This window comes from Trematomus bernacchii, unplaced genomic scaffold (genome assembly GCF_902827165.1).
Source record: "Trematomus bernacchii unplaced genomic scaffold, fTreBer1.1, whole genome shotgun sequence".
Lineage (NCBI taxonomy): Eukaryota > Metazoa > Chordata > Actinopteri > Perciformes > Nototheniidae > Trematomus > Trematomus bernacchii.
This window is the reverse complement of record NW_022987575.1, coordinates 1,325,431-1,353,130: the sequence shown is the minus strand read 5'-3', so window position 1 is coordinate 1,353,130 and position 27,700 is coordinate 1,325,431. Positions and strand designations below refer to the sequence as shown.

The 27,700-nt window shown below is 39.5% G+C and overlaps 1 protein-coding gene across 2 annotated transcripts; it reads right to left on the bottom strand.

The window, feature by feature from the left end:
• Positions 1-322: 322 nt before the first annotated feature.
• On the bottom strand, positions 323-25,998 carry LOC117479704 (ceramide kinase-like). 2 transcript variants are annotated; one of them, XM_034126788.1, is made up of 14 exons: positions 25,683-25,998; positions 24,039-24,077; positions 20,945-21,079; positions 20,094-20,216; positions 15,517-15,642; positions 15,364-15,430; positions 12,854-12,999; positions 11,077-11,151; positions 9,393-9,545; positions 8,839-8,944; positions 8,068-8,147; positions 6,889-7,094; positions 5,729-5,943; positions 323-4,995 (listed from the first exon to the last, which is right to left on the bottom strand). In XM_034126788.1, the coding sequence occupies exons 1-14, from the start codon at positions 25,816-25,818 to the stop codon at positions 4,908-4,910; spliced, it is 1,695 nt and encodes a 564-aa protein (XP_033982679.1). In that variant the 5' UTR covers positions 25,819-25,998; the 3' UTR covers positions 323-4,907. The 2 variants fall into 2 exon arrangements, with proteins under 2 accessions (XP_033982679.1, XP_033982680.1); XM_034126789.1 differs by lacking the exon at positions 24,039-24,077.
• Between the last annotated feature and the right edge of the window lie 1,702 nt (positions 25,999-27,700).

The window sequence follows — 27,700 nt, the reverse complement described above, 5'->3', positions numbered from 1 at the left end:
AAATATATCCAGCGGGAAAAAAGGTTTGAAAAAATCTCCAAAAGGCTGCAGTGGTGAGAAATCATTATGGTCTAAAAGCCTGTTAGCCTTTGCAGACAGTTTACATGCACTAAAACCTAAATAACACTACAGGAAAGAGAAAACCCTTAAAAGCACAATAGGAGCTCTTTAAGGGTTTCAAAGTTAAGCTAAAAGACAGCTAGCATTGTTAGCTCATCAGCAACCGAGGCTTTCCTACATTATAACAACATTTTCATCCAAAAAAAGTAATACAAAAAACTCTTTCAGCTGTCTGAATCCAATAATGAAATCACAAGTCATGTACACAGAATAATTTAATATGTTTTTTATTCCTGAAAATTGAAACAGCTACAGTAGAAGGTAAAGATCAGGTACAGCTCAGATTACAGCTTTGAGGTCGACTGATTCACTAGATCAAACTAGTTTTCAGCATCAGATTAAACTACAGTGTCGATTAAAAAAGAAACATCACCTGTTAGTTAGAGGGGGTTTAAATTGGGAGAAACTAAAACTTCACCAAGCGAAAAACTTCTAATTTCAATAGTTTGTAATCACTTTAACGACGGGAACTAAAAGATGTACATTAGAGTTGATTTTGACATTTTTAGAGATAACGAATCAGAAAGATTATGAAGATTAATTAATGCTAAATAATCGTTTTTTGGAGTGCTAATGCTTAATTCTACATAGCAAAATACCTGAACAACTCTAGAAAATGTTCCATTACATCTTCAGCTCTGAGCTACCTCTGGGAAGCGGGATATAAAGTGATTTCTTTTAGTAATGTCTCTCCTTTTAAAAACATTCACAATGTCTAAATCTGAGCCGATAGTTTAGATGTTTATGTGTCAACTAAAATAAAGTAGCCAACAGGTGCATTCAATCCAAAACGGCTCAACTGCATGCAATGGGCGCTAGCGTTCATTTCAACCGCGCTCACACAAATCTCATTATGAATTCTATACACCTAAATATTTATATAAAAAGGGCAGTTTAGGGGTTTCTTTTGGATTGGTTGTTCCTCTGGGGCCAGTACATTTGGAGAAAACAATTGTCTTTGAGACTGATGCTCTTCCTAGAGGTTTTTCTGCGTCATGCTAACGTTGCACTGGAACAACAAACTAACTTTATCTTCTTATCCATGTCAGTTCTTTGTTTCCGGTCAGTATGGTTTGTAACGCGACATTTGCTAGCCGTAAGCCAGCTAGCTAAGACCTGTTAGCATCTGAGCTAGCTAGGGCACGTTCCTGGCAAAGTAGCATGTTAGCCCTTAGCTCATCAGCTACAGTTGCTACCTGCCAAGTATTTAGAGAAAACATGCTGTCAGTTTCAGGTTTGCACAATATAATACTGAAGCACAAACACATTGAATTTATAATAAGAGCCCGCTAAATGTTAATACATAATTGTATCCTCCTTTTAAAATCCACCTCAGTTATCTGTCATCAGTCGACCTCTGTTTGTACATTTGGTTTGTTGTTTGGAGGTTTTACAGCAAACATTCAGACTCTGATTGTACATCAATACAACGTTAGGAGATAAACCAACATGGTGGCGCAGCTAAAGGTCTTCACAGGTCCTCTCGGTTCTCGCTAACATTGTAATCAGTCTAATCAGAGCCCTGTTGTATTCTCCTAACGTCCAACTTCTTAATATCCTCTAGGTTTTATCAGATAAGTTCTGACGGCCCCCTTTAAATCCAGCCTGTTGTTGCTTGAGAATGAATGCATGAAGGCAGGGTTTTGGTAGGTCACTTTTTTCATTGGATCCAAGGTTGTGGACCTGTGAAGACCTCTAGGCTGAAATTGTCACGAACAGGCAGCTACATGTTTAAACCCCGGCTGGTATTTTGTCAGATTGTGAGGATTGAGAGAGAGCTGATTGGCTGCTGCTACGGGTTCCCTCCTCCATCAGTTTGAGTCCAGCTCGACGTCAGCAGAGAGGAAACAGGATTGCTTGTCAACAACACAAGAAGAAACACAAAAAACAAACAAAAACAGCATCTACAGTCTGACAGTCCAGTGCTGATACTCCACTTTCTGTCCAGTCAAAGTCTAAATAGTTTCCATTTAATCCATCTTGAACTCAGTCAGTTTTAAATTGATTTCTTCTATTTTAAAATTACAATCTCCCCTACAAGTTGCAACTTTTATTAACAATATCCTGGTGATTTAGAGCTTTTAGTGGAGCTATAAATGGCCAACCTATGTATTCGAACAAGAAAGTATGCTGGTATGATTTGCCCCTCTAAAAAGGTACACATAGCTGGTGACAATAACACATTGGCATTTTGGCATAACGTTTTTGTCCAAAAAGGTCTGAAATGGACCATCTGCCCTCAGGGTGGGGCTTAAGGAAAGGTCATGGGATCATACAAATCTAAAAAGGGATCATCCTCTTGAAAGCAGGAATGAGAACATGTCTTTTATCATGATCTGTGTGGACGAAAGGGACATGACGGTCCTGAGGCTTATTGGGAAGAACATGCAACTTCAATAATATAAGTAAAGATCATAATGCTGATGCATGTATTTTGACTGTATTTCCTAAAAAATGTCCTAACCCTACAGAGGCAGTCAACATCAGGCTACAACATGCTAAGAGCCGTCTGCTGTTAACGTCTAATCAAAAACCGAAAAATTCTTTGATCAGGTTTTTTGTGAGCAGATGGTGGGATATCAACACTGGACTTTACAATTGTCTTTCTTCAACAAAACCAGAATTCACAAAACCTTAAATCAATAATCTGAATCTTCCACTAATGCAATATTATTAATTATTAATATTTTGTGTGAAAAAAAATCTGCATTTTTCCCAGTGCGATTCAATGAAGGGGACATTTGTGGATAAATATTTAAAAATAGAGACCAGTCCGAAACAAAGCGGTGTGCTAGTTGACATTCTGGGATTTTAAAGTTTGCCAACTCACTGTTGTGTTGTAAAGTTGGAGAGGATGTTCTTCATTGGCAGGTGTTTTGGCACAGTGGTGATTTTTTTAATTGCATCGTTTTATAAACGGCAACATGTTTCTCCCAATGGATTGGTATATGACCGTTTAAGCGTGTTTGCACCTGTCGGCCTGTCGGTAAGTGATTTTTGTGGAAGATTCAGATGACTAACTTGAGGTTTTACAAAACAAAATAAACCTGACAGAGTATGTTTAAAACATAATGTTGCACCCAGAATAGATTGAAGTTACAGCTACATGTCCAGCTGACTTGAAGACAGTTTGAGTGAAATATTGTTAAAGCAGTTCTTTCCTGTGTTTACTAAGTTTCATTGCATATCGAGCAGAAATGGAAGATTGAAAACACTCAAGTGCACTGTTCAGCTTTCTCAGCCACAACCAGCTTGCTTAAATCAGAAATTAAAACACTTTTTTTCGTAATTGCTGGGAATTAAAGTATGCAAAAATACCATTTCATAGTTACGATTGAGTTCAGGTTCGGACTGGAGGAAAATCTATTGGCTCTGTTCGAGGAGCATGAAGTGGAAGTTATCTTCTCATAACTGAGGAACTAACGACGTGAGAATAAATCTCCTCTCAGCATTTTTTACCCCCACAAGTACTGACCATGTGAAGGGGATTTACTTTCTACTTTTCAAGAATGTGAATCAACCTCTGACCCCGAATGATCACATGACCGGCGGGTGTCTGGCGTCCGTAAATATGTAACAGATATTTCCAAATCCAGGATCACTTCAAATTAAATGTAAATGTGCAAAAAAAGCCAATATATTTCTGTAACAACTTCAAACAAGCTCAATAAAAAAACTATGAGATAATAGAAAAAAACGCCTCTAGATCAGATTTGAATAGTTTGATTTGATTAAATATAGATATAAGTCAACAGAGTATTTGAGTCTAAGGAGTGTCAGTTTGCAGTCTTATTTAGGGTAGTAAAAGAGGAGATTCAGAGGGGGCCACCAACAAAACAAGTCAAAAGAAAAAAAAACAACAATAAGCAACTTAAGTCTATATGAAGTGTCTAACTGACAGCAGTTTTGTAATCAAGTCAAAGCCAAAATCAAAGATGAAATGACTCAGACAATTAAGAAAAGTCCATAAGAAATATATATTTAGATAGTCGATTCATCAAAGTAAGAAGGTCATGTCTTAGTGTGATAATGTCAGAAAGTGCCATTTCCGGCCTCTTAAACATGGAGTTTTTCCTCTGTTTTAGGTTGTAGTGAATATCTTTGGGTTGTTTACTGACAATACAATACATTGAAGACTTTTTGAGAAACTGCAAAGGCATTTTTCACAAATGTTCTGAGTGATCAATCAACAAATCTAGAAAATAACCAGCAGAATAATGGATAATGAAAATAATTATTTAGTTGCAGCCTTAAAGACCACAACAGTTAGACGAGTCAGAGTCGAAATGCTCAAAGTACAAGGATGAGTTTAAGTTAATGTGGCCCAAAAGAAGTCGGAGGTATTTTAGCCCGCTCTAAAGTCACACAGAGAAACACTTAGGGTAACAAAACTAAGTCACAATCGGAGGATTACTATGAAAATATATCATAACAAGGCAGCACTGAAAATAAACCAGGGGCCAGACACCCGGCAGCCATTCAACCCCCAAAAGATTAAAAGCTGAGGGTGAAGATTTACTCTCTAACTTCCTGATTATTACTCTAAATCAGCTGCTAGTGTTCAGAGAAAATATTTAAAGCTGGTCTTGGCATTTAAACTACACTTCACTTCGTCTGTGAGGAATCTTTGACCTTTCAGAAAGTAACATTTCTCCTTTCCTCATTTTTTTGTTTTTTGTCGAGTAACAGCCCAACTCTTTGCTGAGTCGTTGAATCCTGAAGTGTCACATGATACGAGGGCTGGAAACAGGAAGTGGAGTCCAGTGTCTGACAGGTGGTGACGGGGCTCATATTGCACAAGGGTTGGTCATATCGTCAAACACCGTGGGCTCCTCGATCCCTCGTGCAAACAGCTTGATCAAGTTGCTGTGCACTCTGTGAGAACAAGACAAAACGAGAAGGCGTACATATGTTAACTAATAGATATCTACATAAAACTTCCCCAGTTAATGACTTGCAGTTAAAACCATTTTGTTGTATTACAAGTTTTCAGAAATGTTATTATTAAAGGGGACCTGTTATACGAATGGTCTGGCTAAAAAGGTATGTATTGTTAAATGCAACACTTTACAAAAGGTGAAAAGTGTTATTGAAAAAATCTCACTATGACACCTCCATAGTGGATTATATTTTATAGGACTTGACCTATTATGTTAGAAAACTTGAAAATGGGGCATTATATACAATTCTAACTGTTGGTGCATTTAGGAGAAATCTGCACATGCAAATTAGTAAAATAATAATTTAAAATGTGTAATTTAGATGGTATCTTTTTCACCAGCTAAAAAGAAGGACATGCTATTGAAGCCTAACAGCCTTAACTCTCATTTTTGTTTTAAAATATTTGAGAGTATCAACTTTAAAAGGCTCCCAGTGGGTGGTGGTACCTGACGTCGATGGCCGTGTGGGACAACATTAGTAAAATAATCATTTAAATGTGTAATTTCGATAGTATCTTTTCCACTGTATGTATAAATGTGTCTGTTGATTGTGTATATATATATATATATATATATATATAGGATATACATATTTGTATACATATTTTTATATATATTTGTATTTTTGTTCAATATCAATTTAAAAGGCTCCCAGTGGGTGGTGGTACCTGACATCGATGGCCGTGTGTGTCAGGATTTCGCCGTCGCAGTTCCAGCTGCTGTAGGCCGGCGCACAGCCGCAGGCCGGGTGATTTCTGCAGATCTGGCCGAAGATCTGGTGCTTCCCGTTCTCCCGCAGGTCCAGGTCCGAGTCGCTCTGGCAGTGACGGGGGGTGAAGCAGAAACGCCGTACCCGGTGGACCTCAACAAAGTTCAGGTCAAACTGGGAAACAAAGAAAGAAGGAGAAGCAGGCAGCACAGGCAGTATGAGAAAAATAAAGAGCTTTTTGAACATTAAAGCACAGAGACATGTCACATTAGAGACACTACTGATATACACCTGAAATAGGGCCCTTAAAAGAGTTTAGCACATTTGAGACTAATTCACCAGCATTTTGAATGGTTTGGCTTGTTTAAAGTTAATATTTAAGTTTTCTTTGGCTTCTCAGAGTCGGAGTCAATAGACCCATAAGTCAGAGAAAAGGCCCTAATGACAAAATAGTCCAAAAGTCCAACAAAAAACCCCATCTCTCAAGCAATGTACTTCTGCAAGGTAAAGATTGCGTTAATACTTAAAGGGGACCTATCATGCAAAATGCACTTTTGTACGTCTTTTATTCATGAATATGTGTCCCCGGTGTGTCAGGGAACTCACCAAGTGTCAGAAAACACAACCCTCTCTATTTTCCTCCATACCCAAATCTCTAAAAACGGGGCTGCAACGGATCTGATAAAAACTGATCCAGATTTGAAATTGTTCTGACGTCAGAAACAGGGAGCTCCGCCTATATGGCCAACTCTCCACCTATCAGGGGAATGAGAGGTTGCCGTGGCATGGTAACAGCATGGTAACATGACGCTCGTGCCTCGCCCCCCCTCCTTTGCAGGGGGGCGTGGTCAGCTGCAGCTCATTTGCCACAGAATCAGCCCTTGCAAAAACAGGGCTGGAAAAGAGCAAATAGAGCAAAATAAGGCATGGCTAAAATGCATGATCTGTTTGGTATTTTGAAAAAAAAAACTTCACAGACATGTTTTATATAGGTATGGCCCTACAATATATTATCCAAATATAGCATGATAGGTCCACTTTAAGTATACTTGAAAAAGTGTTTACGCTAAAAACAACAAACAAAGATGCAGTCTGATGAGAAGTCACATAATGTGTCACCTGGTCGTCTTTGCTGGTGTGTCGTAGGAGGTGTCTGAGGAAGTCGAAGCGGGAACATTTCCGCACCAGGATGAGGTCGGTGGTGCCGTCGGCTAGGTGAGCGGCAGGCGAGAGTCCTTTGGGGCTGCGAGGACACGCACAGCTCATACTGGCAGCGTTTATCGCCAGGAACTTCCCACGGATCGTCTTCCACTCGCCTTCACTTTCTGAAACCAAAACCCCATCAAAAGACAGATTTGAGCCATCATCAGAATCAGTGTCAGAATACCTTTATTAGTCCCACAGAGGGGAAATGTACATTGTTACAGCAGAGAAGACAGCTTAATGTTACCTAAGAAGCATGCGTAAATAAATAAATAAAGATAACAACATTTACAATTTAAAAAACACACATCCTGTAACAGTTCTGAGGATTTAGCAGCCAGGTATATATATTGCACAGACATCCTTTTAATGCTTCCAAAAGCTCCATCACTTAAAATCTTTGGTGCAAGTTTTAAAGGGTTTATTGGCTTTATTTAACGTAACATTTCATAGTTAAAAGACACTGTTTCAGGAGTTCAATCATAGTCAACAATAACTACATTTTGTAGCATCTAATATGACTATAAAACCAATGAGATACCGATATGGAGAAAAGAAAAAGAAAAGCCAATTAATTAATCTTAAAGAGGCCCTATTTAGCTTGTTGGGGGTTGCCCTTTCCTGTAATATGTTAGATAAGTTTGTATGCATGTAAATGGTCTGCAAAGGCTAAAATCCTAAAGTTCTCCCCCTGCTTCAATGTTAAAAAAATGCTTTATTTTTCTCAAATTGCCTGAGAAAAACTCAGTTTGGAAGGATTTTAGCCTTTACAGACCATTTACATGCACTAAAAACCTATGTATATAAAACCACAAAAAGCAAAAAAGAAGGTATTCTATAAATATTTTATGATAAAACTTGGGTTTTTAGTTTCTGGTTTGGTACCCCAGGGCTCCACTCATGGACCACTTTTATTTTCAAAAAAGACAACTCAGGGCATCTTGTAAGGTTTATTTAAATTACTTAATATTACTAAAGAAGCCAAGGTTCTCCTTGATCGCAAAATCAATTGTTTTGACAGGTATATCTAGACCTAAGACGGTTCAGTAACTTTCTGTATTTAAGAAGCTATGGATTATAAATGTGTGGACTCACCACGGTCTGTTTCTTCATCCATTTGGTACCTCTCAGCTTTCTCGGAAATTAGCCTCCTGTTGTGCTGACAAATTACACATCTGGAAACGTACAAACACATGGATGTTATTTAAAAAAAGATGAACAAATACAATTTTCTTCAAAACATAACCAGAACACATCTGTTTTAGATACTAAACTCCTCATCTGGTGTATCCGCTTAACACAATCATTAACTAGCCTCAAACAGGCTTAGCAGCTAAAGTTAAAGATTAGCTAACGTGAACTAGAGTTATCAAGATCAGAAATCCTTTATAAGTGTGTGTGTGTGCGTGTGTGTGTTCTGCCAGGGCCTGTGTTGATTGTACAGTCTGATAGTTGTAGGAAGGAAGACCCTGATGTATCTGTTACAGTCCTTATTTAATGTAATTTATATAAATAAATAACATTTTCACAGCCATAAATCATCACTCTCTATTTATATGAATAGTTATCACTGCATTAAACCGTATTTAATTTTGTCTTAATTTACATGATTTAATTTCTTATTCTGTTCTTTTAAAAACACAGATAGAAAACTAGAAAAATATTAAAAATAATAAAAAGTAGAGTAAAATATAACAGTATTTACTATTTACATAGAAATGGAATGGAATAAAATGGAATAAGAATTGGCAGTAATAAAAAAAAAAAAAACGGATATTGTTGTACATTGTGTGCATTAATGTAATGCGTGAGTGTGCATATGACTATAAAAACAATAAAACCTTTGAATCTTTGAATCTCTCTCACCCGGATCGACACCTGCCAGCGTCCCTTGGGGTTCCCATGATGCCTCTGGCCGGCAGGTAGGACACCGTGCCTTCGTAGTAATGATGAGTCAGGAACATCTTCACACCTGCAGGAGTCAGAGCGACATCAAGGGAGATAAATAATGGAAACTCCCTGTGTGTGTGGGGATGCAATATAATCTGTGATGACAATGAGGTTTTATGGTGCAATGGTGGGGATGTTTAGAGAATGTCCAAGAGAATTTAAGGGTGGGACCAGTTGGCTTTTCTCTATATAGCCAACAGTGTGACTGTAAGCTGTGTTCTGGGTGCAGAACTTCTCTATCCTCTGAGGATTAAGCTCTGTTCCTGCATTTGGGATCGATTTCACTTGTATATTGACTTTCTTTATTACTTTATTAAATATAACAAAAGACAAACTTTGTCCATGAATCCTTTATCAGTTTCTCTTAAGAATTTCCTCCACACCAGGAATACATATGGACATAAACAATCCGAACGCTCTCTCACTCACGTTAACATACAGGTATTTAATAAAAGGAAAAGCATTTCTACCTGAGAGGTCGTATCTCGCCGGTCCCATCCATCTCTTCCTCTCGCTGTCAGTTAGCACGTCGCCGTAGAAACCATATCCAAGCAGCGAGACGGAGTACCGCAGGAAGGTGTTGTTGTGGTGAACCGAGCACACGTCCATTGGCTGAGAGTCTCCTACACACACACACACATTAATATATTAAAGGTCACCTATTATGCAAAATCCCCTTCTTCATGTCTCTTCTACATCAACATGTGTCCCCTCTTCTTCATGTCTCTTCTACATCAACATGTGTCCCCTCTTCTTCATGTCTTTTCTACATCAACATGTGTCCCCTCTTCTTCATGTCTCTTCTACATCAACATGTGTCCCCTCTTCTTCATGTCTCTTCTACATCAACACGTGTCCCCTCTTCTTCATGTCTCTTCTACATCAACACGTGTCCCCTCATCACGTGTCCCCTCTTCTTCATGTCTCTTCTACATCAACACGTGTCCCCTCTTCTTCATGTCTCTTCTACATCAACACGTGTCCCCTCTTCTTCATGTCTCTTCTACATCAACACGTGTCCCCTCTTCTTCATGTCTCTTCTACATCAACATGTGTCCCCTCTTCTTCATGTCTCTTCTACATCAACATGTGTCCCCTCTTCTTCATGTCTCTTCTACATCAACATGTGTCCCCTCTTCTTCATGTCTCTTCTTCATCAACATGTGTCCCCCTCTTCTTCATGTCTCTTCTACATCAACATGTGTCCCCTCTTCTTCATGTCTCTTCTACATCAACATGTGTCCCCTCTTCTTCATGTCTCTTCTACATCAACATGTGTCCCCTCTTCTTCATGTCTCTTCTACATCAACATGTGTCCCCTCTTCTTCATGTCTCTTCTACATCAACATGTGTCCCCTCTTCTTCATGTCTCTTCTACATCAACATGTGTCCCCTCTTCTTCATGTCTCTTCTACATCAACATGTGTCCCCACTTCTTCATGTCTCTTCTACATCAACATGTGTCCCCTCTTCTTCATGTCTCTTCTACATCAACATGTGTCCCCTCTTCTTCATGTCTCTTCTACATCAACATGTGTCCCCTCTTCTTCATGTCTCTTCTACATCAACATGTGTCCCCTCTTCTTCATGTCTCTTCTACATCAACATGTGTCCCCTCTTCTTCATGTCTCTTCTACATCACCATGTGTCCCCTCTTCTTCATGTCTCTTCTACATCAACATGTGTCCCCTCTTCTTCTTGTCTCTTCTACATCAACATGTGTCCCCTCTGTGTAAAGAGACTCTGAAAGTTTCAGGAACAAAGATTCTCTCTCTTTTTGTCCTGATCCATTTCTATAAAAACCTGTCTGAAAATGAGCTGATCAGATTTTGGCCACTTTATGATGTCATAACGATGTTTTGGCTTGTGTAACCATTAGCCAATCACCAACCAAGCTATTAATTTCAGTTTTGCATGTTAACTGACCATTTTTATGAGAAATGGATGAATATAAAGCATGTGAATGTGCAATGTAAGCAAGAAAAGCAACCAAAAAGTGTCTTTATTTGTGTGATATTATCCATTATGGCTCATTTTATTTGTCCCTATAGGAGGAGCCTTTGGGCCTTTGACCCTCATCAGTCTTTGATCCTGTATACAACATTGAAACGACCTGAAAATACTTTATGTGTTAGTTGATGTGTAGTGACTGACCCACGATGATGTGCAGCGCAGAGGTCACGGGGTCGTTGCTGCCCACAGTGGCGAAGCAGATGCAGTCTGTCGAACCTGAAACAAACACACATTGTAAAAGTGAGGAAGTAGCCTATTTAAAAATACAACGTTTTTGTTAAATTGCACTTAATTGTGTGTATGTGTGTGTGTGTGTGTGTGTGTGTACCATTCAAGCACAAAAACAAAAGGATATAAACAGAACAGAATAAACTTTAATTTAGGCCAGGTTTGGAACTTGAATCTTTTTACCCGGCAACTGATAATCCTGCTCTCTGATTGGCTGACCGCTGTCTGCAATTTCAAAGTTCATCCAGCATTCTGAATCAGAGATATATTGAGCCTCTAGACTCTGGGTGTTTCTCAATGTCGAGGAGGCATGCTTGGTAGGACATGTACCTCCGAGTGAGTTCCTTCAGAAGCGAGGCAAGAATCCTTCCTAGCCTCGGAAAACTAAGAATGGAACAGGCTAACAGGTGTGCAGGTGTGCGTCTTATGCGAGGCCCCGCCTTACTTTTTCCGCCAAAGATTTGGGAAATTGGTCCGTGCGCAAAGCATTGTGGGGATTTTACGACCGGAGTCTACACATGTGCAGCCTCAAAATTTCCCTCAACGAAGGACGCCGGCCTCGGTAGAATTCCAAGCATCCTGGAAATTGGAACAGTCCTTCGGTGGGACTCGATGACGTAGCATCCTTGAAATAGTGGCTCTGGAGCAGCTTTCCTCGACATTGAGAAACACCCACTGTCAGTTATGTTTTTATTGTATTTATACATCATGTAGACACAAGCTGAGACAAACCAATGCGTGGCTTTCACAGTGTCTTGTTTATTTCTGTAAACAGTTTGTGGTTAAACTGTGAAATAATAAAAATCACTTTACATGTTGATAGACTGTTTTAGAAATATTTTTGTTATATGTTATCTGATGTATTCATGTGTATAAAAAGCACATCTATGATGTACAAGGTTTTTTACAATATTTTGAGTGATCATCATTAAAGATTTGCAATTTTTTTCTGTTTTTGGGAGTGCCTTGTTAGTCGAGTGGGACTTTAGTTGCATGTTATCAGTGGGAAATTAACATTTTAGATTTAAATCTAAGTATTGATGTGCTGAGGAAGGGCAAACAGGAAGGACTGACCTTATATTATCAGTCAAGACATATTCTGTCTTGACTGATAATATAAGGTATAAAGTTCGGCAGAGAACCCTATTTTCTCCCCATACTGCATGAAGTAAAGAGATTTAATTAATCAGAGAGTCTGTCATTCTTGAGATAACAGGCAATTATGATCACTTTAGAAGAACGTCCTCACTGTTTCAGCCCCCAATTACGGTCTCTGCCTTCATACTGTCACATAAAAGGTGAAAAAAGCACTTAAATAGGCTCTGAAAATGGTTTTATTTTCTTTTAATTGGCGTCTGTGTTTGATTTTTCTTGTTTTTGTGGTTTCTAACAGCTTTACACTATGTTAAGTTGGCAAAATGAGAAGTCAGACTGTTAAAAGATGAGTATCATGCAACCATAAGGACAGTTTAAACTAAATGAATGCATAGAAAACCTGCTAACAATGAACCAAAAGTGAACCTGGAACAATCAGAATTGTAAACTGCAGACTACATTAAATCAACCTAGGAACCGTTTCAAGGGTTCATTGAGCTTTTCCAAGCACCTTTTCAACCTTGCATTTTAAATCAACTGAAAGATAAAAGAACAAATTAATGAAGCAGTGTTTTTGATAACCAGTGTTTCTGACCTGCAGGAATGATGCCGATGCGCAGCGAGCTGGGGAGCAGGGATTCGTCGGCACAGTTTGGATCCACACCGCCGTCGATCTGCGACCTCCAGATCAGCCCGTGGATGATCTCGCTGAACATGCCGTCCCCCCCGACACACACCACCCTGAGCCGAGGGTCCAAGGGAGATGTTATAATCAGAGATGGCAAAAGTACACACATGCTTTACTCAGGTAGAAGTACAGATACTCGTGTTTAAAAATACTCTGGTAAAAGTAGAAGTGCTGACTAAACTTCTCAAGTAAAAGTAAAGAAGTATGGGCTTTGAAATGTACTTCAGTAAAAAGTACCCATAACTAGCAGCTGTTTTAAAGAGTACCTGACCTCCCTTTATATTAATAGAACAATAATGTCATTGTTAGCTAATGAATGTTTCCATGCTGAACAACGGCAACATGACAACGTTTTCATTGGTCCCTCTTCTTTAGAGAAGACCAGGAAATGATGGATACACGGATCGTGTTCAAATCAATAGGCACGCAATGACTCTAAATAATAATGATCACGCCACCAAACACACATTCAAACTAAAGGAACCAGCCTGTAGAAAGTACAGGTATTTGTGTTCAAAATGTAAGAAGTAGAAAGTACAGGTATTTGTGTTCAAAATGTAAGAAGTAGAAAGTACAGGTATTTGTGTTCAAAATGTAAGAAGTAGAAAGTACAGGTATTTGTGTTCAAAATGTAAGAAGTAGAAAGTACAGGTATTTGTGTTCAACATGTAAGAAGTAGAAAGTACAGGTATTTGTGTTCAAAATGTAAGAAGTCAAAGTAAAAAGTCGTCAGAAAAATAAGTAGTGGAGTAAAGTACTAATACCAGAAAAATGTACTTAAGTACAATAACGAAGTATTTGTACTCCACTACTTCTTACCATTTAAAAATAATAATAAAAAGGTACCACAGAATAACAGTCATTTTGGCTAAAAAGCATTTGTTGCATGTTAAAAGGTTTTGAGAATGTATTTTGTTTAACAAATATACTTAACTCAAGCTATATAAAAAAGGAGATGATATATCATTTATTCTTTTTACATTTCTATGCCTAATCAGTAGGTTTACTGTCACTCAAAGTGTAGAAAGTCTGCAGTACAAAAGAAGACAGCAGCATGAAGGATTTGTTCTCTGTGGTGCTTTTCATTTTGGCGGTGTCTGTGCCATATTTTATAAAGGAACTAAACTCTTAGGGCCCGTGTTCACATGGGGTCTTATTTATATTGTTTCCAAAGGTTAATAACAAGGTAGGTCCACAGGTAAATCATACGTTGGGGTTACATTTGAACCTATTTATTTAAAGTGGACCTATCATGCTATATTTGAATAATATAGTGTAGGACCATACCTATATATAAGGCATATTTATACTTTTTTTTTTTCAAAATACCAAACAGATCATGCATTTTAGCCATGCCTCATTTTGCTCAATTTGACAATTTCTAGCTGTTTTAGCAAGGGCAGATTCAGTGAGAACAGCACCATCTACTGGCCTGGCATATGTACTACAGCGTCTCCAGCGCTTTTGAACGGCAATGTCCGTGGCTGTCTCCTCCTGATTGGTGGAGTTGGCCCAATAGCCGTAGCGCCACTGTCCTGACGTCAGGACAGTGTTCAAATCTGGATCAGTTTTTATCAGATCCGTTGCAGCCCTTTTTTTAGAGATTTGGGTATGGAGGAAAATAGAGAGGGTTGTGTTTTCTGACACGTGGCGAGTTCTCTGGAACACCGGGGACACATATTCATGTATAAAAGACGTAGTGCATTTTGCATGATAGGTCCCCTTTAAGATTTAGTTGAACTTTTTTCCACAAAATACCTGATGCTGGAAGATCTTAGGTAGAAAGATAATGAGAATAAATATGGAACAAAATGTGAAGCATGCTCTCTTAACTAAAGAGACGTCAGGTTTAAACTGAAATCACTTAAATGTAACACTACTTATACGTTTGAATATATTTTCATCTAAGGGCCTCCAGTTAAAAATGTCTATACCTTTTTAGATAAGTGCTTGTGACTTCATTGTAGAGAATGGAGGAAAAGCTTGTTTTAACCCCATTAACATGTGGTCTAACGCCAGACAAACAATATCATAACTAAGACTAAACAAATTAATTTGAGGCAGCATATCGGCCGGGCGTAGACTGAATTGTGCTGCTGGTCGTGTTGTACTTTTATCGCCATATGCAGATCTTCTACCGCAGTCAAATTGAGCCGGGGAACCAATCTATACAAAGTATGAGGGCAAGCATCCTCCAGGTGTTGGGGGTGAAAAAAACAATGACAAACAAGTAGAAAATAGCACGAATAAAAGGGCAAAGGAGCGGATATTGTCGTCACGATGTTTTTGTAAAAGAAACAGGAAATAAAAATGACTTGGGAGATTTTTCTGGAACAAACACTCGGATGAATTTCTCCCAAATGCTTTTATTTTAGCGGTATGTCATGCTCTGCTTTGTGAAGGACCTGAACTCTCACCCGTCAAACTTCTTCAGCTCCACCTCCGTCCTCAGGTGGTCTCTTGCATAATTGGCGTGCTCCGTCACTATGACAACACACACAGACACCATGTGAGTTAGATACTTGATCACTAACACAGGAAGCTCAAAGACAGGAAGTGATGATGCGTACCGATAACGTGCGTGGTGACGCCGGCCAGGGCGAACAGCGGGGCAACCTTCTGCTCGTAGATGTGTTTCCCGTGTTTCTTCCCGCTGTACGGGTTGATGTAGACCAGCAGCTGTTTGGGTCTGCTGGCTGCAACAACAATCAATCAATCAACAACTTTATTAATCCCGCAAGGGGCAATTGGTTATGAGCAGTTTATGTCATGTACACAGGCAGGAACAGACAGGAAGAAAGCACACGGAGACTGGATGTGGATCATTCCAATTTACACGATAAATAGTTCATAGCATCACAATAAATAAGTCAATAAATAATCAAGTTAAAAAACCTATCAAGAATTTATAAGTTTGAGTGCAGAGGGGATGAATGATTTTGAAAAGCGATTTGTCTTAAGAGCAGGTTGAGCATATCTACGCCCTGATGGCAACAGATGAAATTCATCAACACAGAGTTACAGGAAGTGTTTGGCAACAATAGCGAGAGTTAGAGGCTGTACATATATTTAACATGTTCATACAAATGCTCAATCATTTTACTGTGATATCTTGTTTCAATAGTTACTTTATCACTTTAATTTTGCTGTATTATTATTTTAATTTGTATTCTATTTTATCTTCATTTTGACCTTGTGTGAATCCATTTGTTTCCTGTTTTTCATTCTGACACTGTTACTGCTTTTCCCAAGGGGATAAATAAAGTTCCATCTTATCTTAAAGGTCCCCTATTATACTGTTTTTCATCAATATATTACAGGTCTCAGATATATCCAAAACATGTCTCTGAAGTGTTTGCCTCCAAACACCAAACAGATCATTGCAGCATCCCAGAATCCCCTCTGTTTCAGCCCTGTTTCAAAAGAGCTGATTCTCTGTCTGTTACTTTAGATGAAAATAAGGAGCCCCTCCCCACGCCCCTCTGAGAGAGATTTGGTTAAAAAGAACACAATGGTGCTCTAGGAGGAGATTCAGGTGATAAGGTGGGGGGGGTTACCTTGGTTGGTGATTGGCTAATGGTTACTCAAGACAAAACATCGTTATGACATCATAAAGTGGCCAAAATCTGATCAGCTCATTTTCAGACAGGTTTTTATATAAATGGATCAGGACAAAAAGAGAGAGAATCTTTGTTCCTGAAACTTTCAGAGTCTCTTTCCACAGAGGGGACACATGTTGATGTAGAAGAGACATGAAGAAGAGGGGACACATGTTGATGAAGAAGAGACATGAAGAAGAGGGGACACATGTTGATGTAGAAGAGACATGAAGAAGAGGGGACACATGTTGATGAAGAAGAGATATGAAGAAGAGGGGACACATGTTGATGTAGAAGAGACATGAAGAAGAGGGGACACATGTTGATGTAGAAAAGACATGAAGAAGAGGGGACACATGTTGATGTAGAAGAGACATGAAGAAGAGGGGACACATGTTGATATAGAAGAGACATGAAGAAGAGGGGACACATGTTGATGTCGAAGAGACATGAAGAAGAGGGGACACATGTTGATGAAGAAGAGACATGAAGAAGAGGGGAAACATGTTGATGAAGAAGAGACATGAAGAAGAGGGGACACATGTTGATGTAGAAGAGACATGAAGAAGAGGGGACACATGTTGATGTCGAAGAGACATGAAGAAGAGGGGACACATGTTGATGAAGAAGAGACATGAAGAAGAGGGGAAACATGTTGATGAAGAAGAGACATGAAGAAGAGGGGACACATGTTGATGTAGAAGAGACGTGAAGAAGAGGGGACACATGTTGATGTAGAAGAGACGTGAAGAAGAGGGGACACATGTTGATGTAGAAGAGACATGAAGAAGAGGGGACACATGTTGATGTAGAAGAGACATGAAGAAGAGGGGACACATGTTGATGTAGAAGAGACATGAAGAAGAGGGGACACATGCTGATGTAGAAGAGACATGAAGAAGAGGGGACACATGGTGATGAAGAAGAGACATGAAGAAGAGGGGACACATGTTGATGTAGAAGAGACATGAATAAGAGGGGACACATGTTGATGAAGAAGAGATATGAAGAAGAGGGGACACATGTTGATGTAGAAGAGACATGGAGAAGAGGGGACACATGTTGATGTAGAAGAGACATGAAGAAGAGGGGACACATGTTGATGTAGAAGAGACATGAAGAAGAGGGGACACATGTTGATATAGAAGAGACATGAAGAAGAGGGGACACATGTTGATGTCGAAGAGACATGAAGAAGAGGGGACACATGTTGATGAAGAAGAGACATGAAGAAGAGGGGACACATGCTGATGTAGAAGAGACATGAAGAAGAGGGGACACATGCTGATGTAGAAGAGACATGAAGAAGAGGGGACACATGGTGATGAAGAAGAGACATGAAGAAGAGGGGACACATGTTGATGTAGAAGAGACATGAAGAAGAGGGGACACATGTTGATGAAGAAGAGATATGAAGAAGAGGGGACACATGTTGATGTAGAAGAGACATGGAGAAGAGGGGACACATGTTGATGTAGAAGAGACATGAAGAAGAGGGGACACATGTTGATGTAGAAGAGACATGAAGAAGAGGGGACACATGTTGATATAGAAGAGACATGAAGAAGAGGGGACACATGTTGATGTCGAAGAGACATGAAGAAGAGGGGACACATGTTGATGAAGAAGAGACATGAAGAAGAGGGGAAACATGTTGATGAAGAAGAGACATGAAGAAGAGGGGACACATGTTGATGTAGAAGAGACATGAAGAAGAGGGGACACATGTTGTTGTCGAAGAGACATGAAGAAGAGGGGACACATGTTGATGAAGAAGAGACATGAAGAAGAGGGGACACATGTTGATGTAGAAGAGACATGAAGAAGAGGGGACACATGTTGATGTAGAAAAGACATGAAGAAGAGGGGACACATGTTGATGTAGAAGAGACATGAAGAAGAGGGGACACATGTTGATGTCGAAGAGACATGAAGAAGAGGGGACACATGTTGATGTCGAAGAGACATGAAGAAGAGGGGACACATGTTGATGAAGAAGAGACATGAAGAAGAGGGGAAACATGTTGATGAAGAAGAGACATGAAGAAGAGGGGACACATGTTGATGTAGAAGAGACATGAAGAAGAGGGGACACATGTTGATGTAGAAGAGACATGAAGAAGAGGGGACACATGTTGATGTAGAAAAGACATGAAGAAGAGGGGACACATGTTGATGTAGAAGAGACATGAAGAAGAGGGGACACATGTTGATATAGAAGAGACATGAAGAAGAGGGGACACATGTTGATGTCGAAGAGACATGAAGAAGAGGGGACACATGTTGATGAAGAAGAGACATGAAGAAGAGGGGAAACATGTTGATGAAGAAGAGACATGAAGAAGAGGGGACACATGTTGATGTAGAAGAGACATGAAGAAGAGGGGACACATGTTGATGTAGAAGAGACATGAAGAAGAGGGGACACATGTTGATGTAGAAGAGACATGAAGAAGAGGGGACACATGTTGATGAAGAAGAGATATGAAGAAGAGGGGACACATGATGTAGAAGAGACATGGAGAAGAGGGGACACATGTTGATGTAGAAGAGACATGAAGAAGAGGGGACACATGTTGATGTAGAAGAGACATGAAGAAGAGGGGACACATGTTGATATAGAAGAGACATGAAGAAGAGGGGACACATGTTGATGTCGAAGAGACATGAAGAAGAGGGGACACATGTTGATGAAGAAGAGACATGAAGAAGAGGGGAAACATGTTGATGAAGAAGAGACATGAAGAAGAGGGGACACATGTTGATGTAGAAGAGACATGAAGAAGAGGGGACACATGTTGTTGTCGAAGAGACATGAAGAAGAGGGGACACATGTTGATGAAGAAGAGACATGAAGAAGAGGGGAAACATGTTGATGAAGAAGAGACATGAAGAAGAGGGGACACATGTTGATGTAGAAGAGACGTGAAGAAGAGGGGACACATGTTGATGTAGAAGAGACGTGAAGAAGAGGGGACACATGTTGATGTAGAAGAGACATGAAGAAGAGGAGACACATGTTGATGTAGAAGAGACATGAAGAAGAGGGGACACATGTTGATGTAGAAGAGACATGAAGAAGAGGGAACACATGTTGATGTAGAAGAGACATGAAGAAGAGGGGACACATGTTGATGTAGAAAAGACATGAAGAAGAGGGGACACATGTTGATGAAGAAGAGACATGAAGAAGAGGGGACACATGTTGATGTAGAAGAGACATGAAGAAGAGGGGACACATGTTGATGTAGAAGAGACATGAAGAAGAGGGGACACATGTTGATGTAGAAGAGACATGAAGAAGAGGGGACACATATTGATGTAGAAGAGACATGAAGAAGAGGGGACACATGTTGATGTAGAAGAGACATGAAGAAGAGGGGACACATGTTGATGTAGAAGAGACATGAAGAAGAGGGGACACATGTTGATGTAGAAGAGACATGAAGAAGAGGGGACACATGTTGATGTAGAAGAGACATGAACAAGTGGATTTTGCACAAAAGGTGACCTTTAAACAATAAGAACAATAACTATTAATAACATACTGATAGCTGCCAACTGCTCTCTGATGCTGGTGACCCAGCGTTGACACAGCGCTGCCTCCGGACACGTGAAGGAGACTTCAGCACACCGCCAGCGATGCTGCTGACACCTCTCCACGTACAGCACTGAAACACAACAGACACAAAGTCAATATTGGATATTTAATCACTTTTTCAGTGTTTTTCCAGAGGTGTTCACTTTATTAACCTGTGTGTAGCTGCTACTTATGACAAATGTAGATGCATGTGCCTCATGATGGGTTTAAATTGCAATTAATATGTGCGTTGTTTTAGTTGTAGCTATTCAACTAGTTAGTACATATTTCAAACGCAACTGTAGAAGGTAAGAAAATCAGAATCGGACGTGCTTATAAGTGTTTTCCAGGTGTGTTTAGTGCATTTCCAGGTGTGTTCCCAGGTGTTTTAATGTGGAAAAGGCTGTGTAGGCTTGCAATTTGTTACACCTGCAATTGCAAAATAAGCTACTGTGGAACATCATGAAAACACTTGGATCAAATAACTTAATCCGACACTTAAAAGAGTACTTTGTTTGAGGGTGTCTTGTTGTAGTTTTGGAGAAAATGTAAGTTATTTAATAGTCAATATTTTATTATTTACTCGCAATTTTATTTACATTTTTTTAATGTTTCCATGTCAACTATAGTATGTAAGAAAATCGGACTAAAGAATTGCAATCAAGTCATATTGTGTTTCTAAGTATTTTCCTGGTGTGTTTAATGTTTTTCCAGAGGTGTTTACATGTTTTAAGTGGGTCTGATGATGATAAATGTGTGTACATGTGTGTGTAAAGGTGTGTTAAATGTGTATCCAGGTGTGTGTACAGGTGTGTTTACCTGTGAAGGCCTGCCTGCAGTCCTTTCCTTCTCGCTCATTGATTTTTTTCCAGCTGCCATCGTCTTTGCAGCCGTTCTCCTCCTCTTCCTCTCTGACGGAGATGATCTCTGACACAGAAACACTGTGACACACACCTGAACACACAAACACACTTTGTTAGCCATAGGATACAGATCCAGGATGCATCAGATATTTCGGAGCCTCTTTGCAGCACATGAACATACCACAAGTTTCACGTTTTGCATTGTTTTAAAGGTCCCATGACATGGCCATTTCTACTGATCATAATTCCATTGTTGAGGTCTACTAGAATAGATTTACAATGTTCCAAACTCACATTGGTTTCTCATACAGCATCTCTGTATAGTATGTGTATTCACTCTCTGTCCTACACGCCTTGTTGGAGCTCCTGCCCCCCCCTCCCTATGAGCCCAGTGTGCTCTGGTCAGCTCGCCCACTCTCTTCTGATGAGTCCACCACCGTTACAGCGGAACATCAGTGATTATGTGTTACAATGGCGTTTGTTAGCAACTAGAAAATGACACCAGTAATGACAAACAGATGAGAATGCTGCGTGGGGTCTGGGTGCCGTGTTGGCGGGACGTTGCGGGGCTCGCTGCTGCGCCCTTTGAGGCTCGAGGAGCGGACAGTGTGAGCTGGATTACTGGTGTTGTTTCCTGGTTGCTGCGTAGGGTCTGCGAGACACCGCGGAACTCAGCCTGAACTCAGCCTGAGCACACACACACACACACTCACAGCCAGCTGAGTTCAGGCTGAGAAATCTGCAGAGCTGCGGCTGAGAAAAGATAAGGCTGAGAGACTGTGTGTGAGGAGCTCTGCGGATTGCTCCATTTGGACCTGGGCATTACATGTACATGGTTACGTCAATATACTCAGGAAGAAAACAATTGAAAAATAAAAATCTCCAACGAGGCGTTCTGGGGCAGCATAGACAGGTCTTTTCTGTGTTAGAGTTTTACTCACTACAGGGTGTACTTTGAGGGTTTGTAACTCTGCATACCGTTTACATGCAGAAAAACCTTCATAACACACAAGGGGACGGGTAATAACTGGAAAAGCATGACATGGGAGCTTTAAGAAATGAACTGAAACCAAGAAAGTTAAAAAGGTCATAATATTTTATTTTATAATATTGTTGTAAAAAAACATTTCATTACACAAATGTATTTTTTATTTTTGTTTCTCGCCCCATAAACAAGATTTTATTTTGTGTATTAAAATACTGCAGCATTATCCCTGTAACGACTTAAAACAGCTTTCTACGGACAGCAAATTGAATATCTTAATTATCTTAAGTTCACTCACTTTGCAACAAAATCAATCTGTTGACTACATGAAACGTCTATTAAGCAAATGATTGGCAGATCAATCAATATTGGAAATAACTGATCGGTGCAGCACAGTTAATCCAACAAATGGTTGACGGAAATAAATCAATCAAATACAACGAAGTGTAGTTAGTTCTTTTGACCGTCAGATGAAAAGAAAACTGTTAAAAAAACAGATAAGTGGTGGAACTATGCTAAGCAGGCTAACAACGCCACTGCAGATTTATCACACAGACATGAGATTTATATCCATCTGAACAGCACACTCTCACAAAGAAAGAGAAACATACCAAAACGTTGAACCATTCCTATAAGGAATATCGATAAAGAAGGATTTCTTTCTGAAGAAGCAGCACATGAATCTAAAAACTACAGCAGAGGAACTACAACTATGAAGGCAAACTACACACAGTGACCCAGGAGCAGCGAAGAGGACGGCATGTTTCTGCTGGATGTTGATGGACACTTCTGTACAAACATTATTCCAAAATGTAGTCAAACTTTTCTGAAATCAAGACAAAAGTACTAAAAGGGTCAATTTGTTCAGGTTCATATCAGTATGTAGTGTCTCTACTTTAAAGAGTCCTCTCCTGCTGATGTTCAGGTGTATATCAGTATGTAGTGTCTCTACTTTAAAGAGTCCTCTCCTGCTGATGTTCAGGTGTATATCAGTATGTAGTGTCTCTACAGTACTTTAAAGAGTCCTCTCCTGCTGATGTTCAGGTGTATATCAGTATGTAGTGTCTCTACTTTAAAGAGTCCTCTCCTGCTGATGTTCAGGTGTATATCAGTATGTAGTGTCTCTACTTTAAAGAGTCCTCTCCTGCTGATGTTCAGGTGTATATCAGTATGTAGTGTCTCTACTTTAAAGAGTCCTCTCCTGCTGATGCCAAGGTGTATATCAGTATGTAGTGTCTCTACTTTAAAGAGTCCTCTCCTGCTGATGTTCAGGTGTATATCAGTATATAGTGTCTCTACTTTAAAGAGTCCTCTCTTGCTGATGTTCAGGTGTATATCAGTATGTAGTGTCTCTACTTTAAAGAGTCCTCTCCTGCTGATGTTCAGGTGTATACCAGTATGTCGTGTCTCTACTTTAAAGAGTCCTCTCCTGCTGATGTTCAGGTGTATACCAGTATGTAGTGTCTCTACTTTAAAGAGTCCTCTCCTGCTGATGTTCAGGTGTATATCAGTATGTAGTGTCTCTACTTTAAAGAGTCCTCTCCTGCTGATGTTCAGGTGTATATCAGTATGTAGTGTCTCTACATGTCTCCATGCTTTAATGTTCAAAAAGCTCTTTATTCTTCTCATACTGCCTGTGCTGCAGCACCTCTTTTCACCCTCTGTCTGAAACCAGAGCCCAGTGTGCTCTGATTGGTTAGCTGGCCGGCTCTGTTGTGATTGGTCTACCACTTAGAGATGTCGCGCCCCTCTGGAGGGAACACAGGGATTGTAGCCTTTGCAGACCATTTACATGCACAAAAAACTATACACTACAGGAAAGGGAAAACCCCAAAAAGCATAATAGGGCCTCTTAAAATAAACCAAATCATTTTTTAAAGTTGTTTTTGTGTATTAATTTGCATAATTTTGGAAAGATAACTGCATGCAACAGAGTCCATAGTTCATCCATCAAACACAGAAACATGTTTTTTTTTTTTTAACAGCCACACCACAATCTAATCTAAACCCGCACTCACACCCAGGAAGAGGTGGCCCATTGCATTGTGGGAGCAACATCTCCTACCTGAGGCTTGACGACGAGGGAATGAAGGAACACAAAACCCTGCAGGAGAACCACAGAGTTACAAACACCCCCCAGAGTGGGTTCCCCCAGAGAACCTCAACCAGTAACCTAGTTGCACATTTACTCAAGAACTTGTACTTTATATGAGTATTTCCATTTAATGCTACTTTATTCTTCTACTTCATTACATGTATGTTACAGCTTTAGTCAAATTAGGATTTTGCTCAAATGCATGTCTTAACTTTGAACCAGTGGACCAACTGTTTGAGGTTCAATAATATACAACATATTTCCAAAAAGGTAAGAAAGAAAGTACATTATTTGTGTAACAGAACTGTGTTTGTTTACAACATTTAACAGCAACAATAATAATAATAACATAATATTGTCATATATGTTGTGGAGGTCATTTTTCTGCAGAATGACCACTTTTACTTTAAGATGGATAATACGCCTGTTTTTTCACACAAGTGAGATTTTGAATGTGGGACTTTTACCTGTAATGGAATATTTAAACCTTTATGCATCGTTACTTTTACTTAAAAAGGCCTTATTCTGCTCAATATCAGGCATATATATATATATATATATATATATATATATATTTAGTCCTAGCCAATAGGAGCGCGAGTTCCATAGTGATGTCACTTTGTTCAAGAAGGAGGAGCATACAAAAGTCCCTCAAATGTGTCCTTAACTAGAGCTCTGCTTCCATCCCGGCACTAAGGAATAAGAGTTGTATTTTTTAGGAAATTAAAACGAAATGGTGCTGCATTTAGAATACTGTAAAGCATGCATGTGGTTTGGTGTTTTGTTCCCACCACCTGCAGCCTCACTGTGACCTCCACATATTGTGTGTCACAGTGTGTGTTATGTAACCGGATATATCATGTCTCACTTACTGTTACAGCCTGGAGCACATCTTGGTGTTTCCAGTGCGTTGATGTGTGTGTTATCTCCATATAAATGTATTTTTTGCTTTAGTTTCTCACCCCAACACACATAATTTTACAAGATTTTATTTTGGAGATTTGGAACGTTTACTTTCACCGTATACTATGTTTTTAGTGAATAGAACTTGAACGCATCATAATGTAACTCAATGCTTACTCACTGTAGTTATGTAATGTTTACATTTTATTTTACACTATTTTATTTGGATTTGTATTGTATTTTATCTAATTTTACTCCATATTATTAGTATTTCATATATATTTTTGTTGTATTTTAATAAATTTTATTTTACTCCATTTTATTGTATTTCATTTAATTGTACTCTATTTGATTTGTTTTTTATTTCATTTTATTTTACTCGATTTAAATTTGTATTGCATTTTATTTTACTCGCATTTTTATTTTTATTTTATGTGTATTTTTTATTGTATTTTATTTGTTTTTACTATACTCAATTGTATGTGTATTTCATATTCTATCGTGTAACTTATTGTCACAGCCTGGACCACCTCTGGGTGTTTTCAGTGCATTAATGTGTGTGTTGTCTGCAGGTTTTAACACAGGCTGTGTGTACCCTCTGTTTGTCCTTTGTTTATCACACAGGATGCCTCGGTGTGTTAAAGGCCAACAGACACACAGATAAAAGAGGCAATGATGCACACATAAACAGACACATCATCCGGGTCTTACTGGGTCTGAACGGGTGGTAAACCGGACTGGAGGCCCGTCTCTTCCAGGTCAGCAGGGACCGACTCAGACTCACATCGTACGCCGAGTTTCTGACGCGCAGCTCGGATACAAGCAGCAGTCTGCTCGGCCTCTCCATCTGTGGTTCTGCTCCTGGTCCTTCAGCCGGCTGAGGAGGCAGCAGCAGCAGCCCGGGAACGGTTACCTCTGTCCGGGCATGTTCTCTCTGTGTGTCCGGAGGGGCTCCAAACCCCGAAAACTAGGATCAAAGCACCGCGGTGTTACAATGTAGCGGATCTGTGTGCTCGGGATGTTTTTTTCTGACAGATAGCGGTTTCTTACCGGAAGGGGGAGGAGCCTGGTGCTGCGTTCATGTACTGCCAGAAAAACTAGTGACTTATCCGACCGGCCCACTTCGGTACCGGCCCATCGGGATTCGTCCCGAACGTCCCGATGGCCAGTCCGCCACTGCCTCCAACAGTGCAACACAATAAAACAGATAAAATAGTGCAAGAAAATAAAATGAAATAGAATATTGTAGATAGTGCAGAATAATGTGTCCCAAAATCAGAGCCTGAACTGTTTATAGAACGGTATAAAAATACCTTGTAATGTATTAATTGATAAACATGTTGTATTTAACAACTGTTGTCAGATGAATGTAGTTTAGTAGAAAGTGTTAGGGAATAATTCTCCTAGATATCCACCTTTTGCCCTTTGACGTTTATGACCAACCCTGACGTCTGTTATCTCCCTTAAGGAAAGGGCTGCTTCAGCCATATGTTGTTGTTACCAGTTTATGACTGAGCAACTCTCGGTCACAAATGGTTTATTGTTGTGGGTACACTGGAACACTTCCTTCTTGGGGTTTTTGGACTCCAAGGTGTGAAATCTGCGAGGCCATAAGTGTCAGACGCAAGTAATTCAGTGTTCCCAGCTGTTCAGTCTATCTCCTCAAATATGTTGATTACTCTCTGTGAACTAGTTAAAAGGTCTATCGAGAGAGAGGCTCTTCAGAATTGACGTGGCAACTCTACCGTGCAGTCAGAACCTCTGACTCCAGATTTGTTTTGTGAATTCTCCGGCCGAAGCTCCTAAATAAACCATCAGTGTTTGACATCAAAGCTCCAGCTCTCCCCGTGTCTCCTTCCTGAGTCGGTGAGTAGGATTTAGATTGCGGGGCTTTTACTTGTAACAGAGTATATGTCTTGATATTGCACCCACTGTTACCTGGTCAGATTAAAATACTACATGAAACATATTCAGTTTAATACATTTATAATTTAGTTTTTGTTTTTGTTACTGTACTTGAGTTATAATTCAAAAATGTTCCAACCTGTTGTTACATTTATTTCCCAAAAATCTAATAGCAAGTCTCATTAAACGTGTGCAACACAGAATGTATGCTTTTCAGAAAAAGAAAAAAGTAATATCCATAGATAAAAGTAAGATTAAAGGAGGGACTAGAATCACATTTGAGGGTTTCATGACGTAATCTAACAACATTTTCAATAAAAAAAAGTATTATCCTCCCCTCTTTCCTATTGGTTGTCTGTATTTATGTAAATATCCTTTTAATTCCTACATTTCATGCAACACTTGAAAGCATCAGAACTGTGTAGCGTCTGTCGTCATACGTCATCACGTCCTCTGACGGATCCTGGAGGAAGACGCTCTGCTGGAAACAATTTTTTTCAATAGTTCAAAATTAGGTCACACAGTTCAAAGTAAATGCATGTTTTACAGCAATACACGATAATGTTATATATAAAAGTAATACACTCAATTCTGACTGTTTACTAGTAAAGTTTCCTGGTACATCGCCTATATTTTGTGTATCTGATTTACATATCCAATGTAGGACTTTCACTACTAGTTTAATTAATATTTTGCTGTAGGTGTTAGGAAAATATCACTCGACACCAGGTTGAGAATCAATAATCAGGTACTAATTTATTCTTGCAAGAAGGAGCAGAGTTAAATCACATACAAAGGATATGGGTTAACTCACACACTCGGGG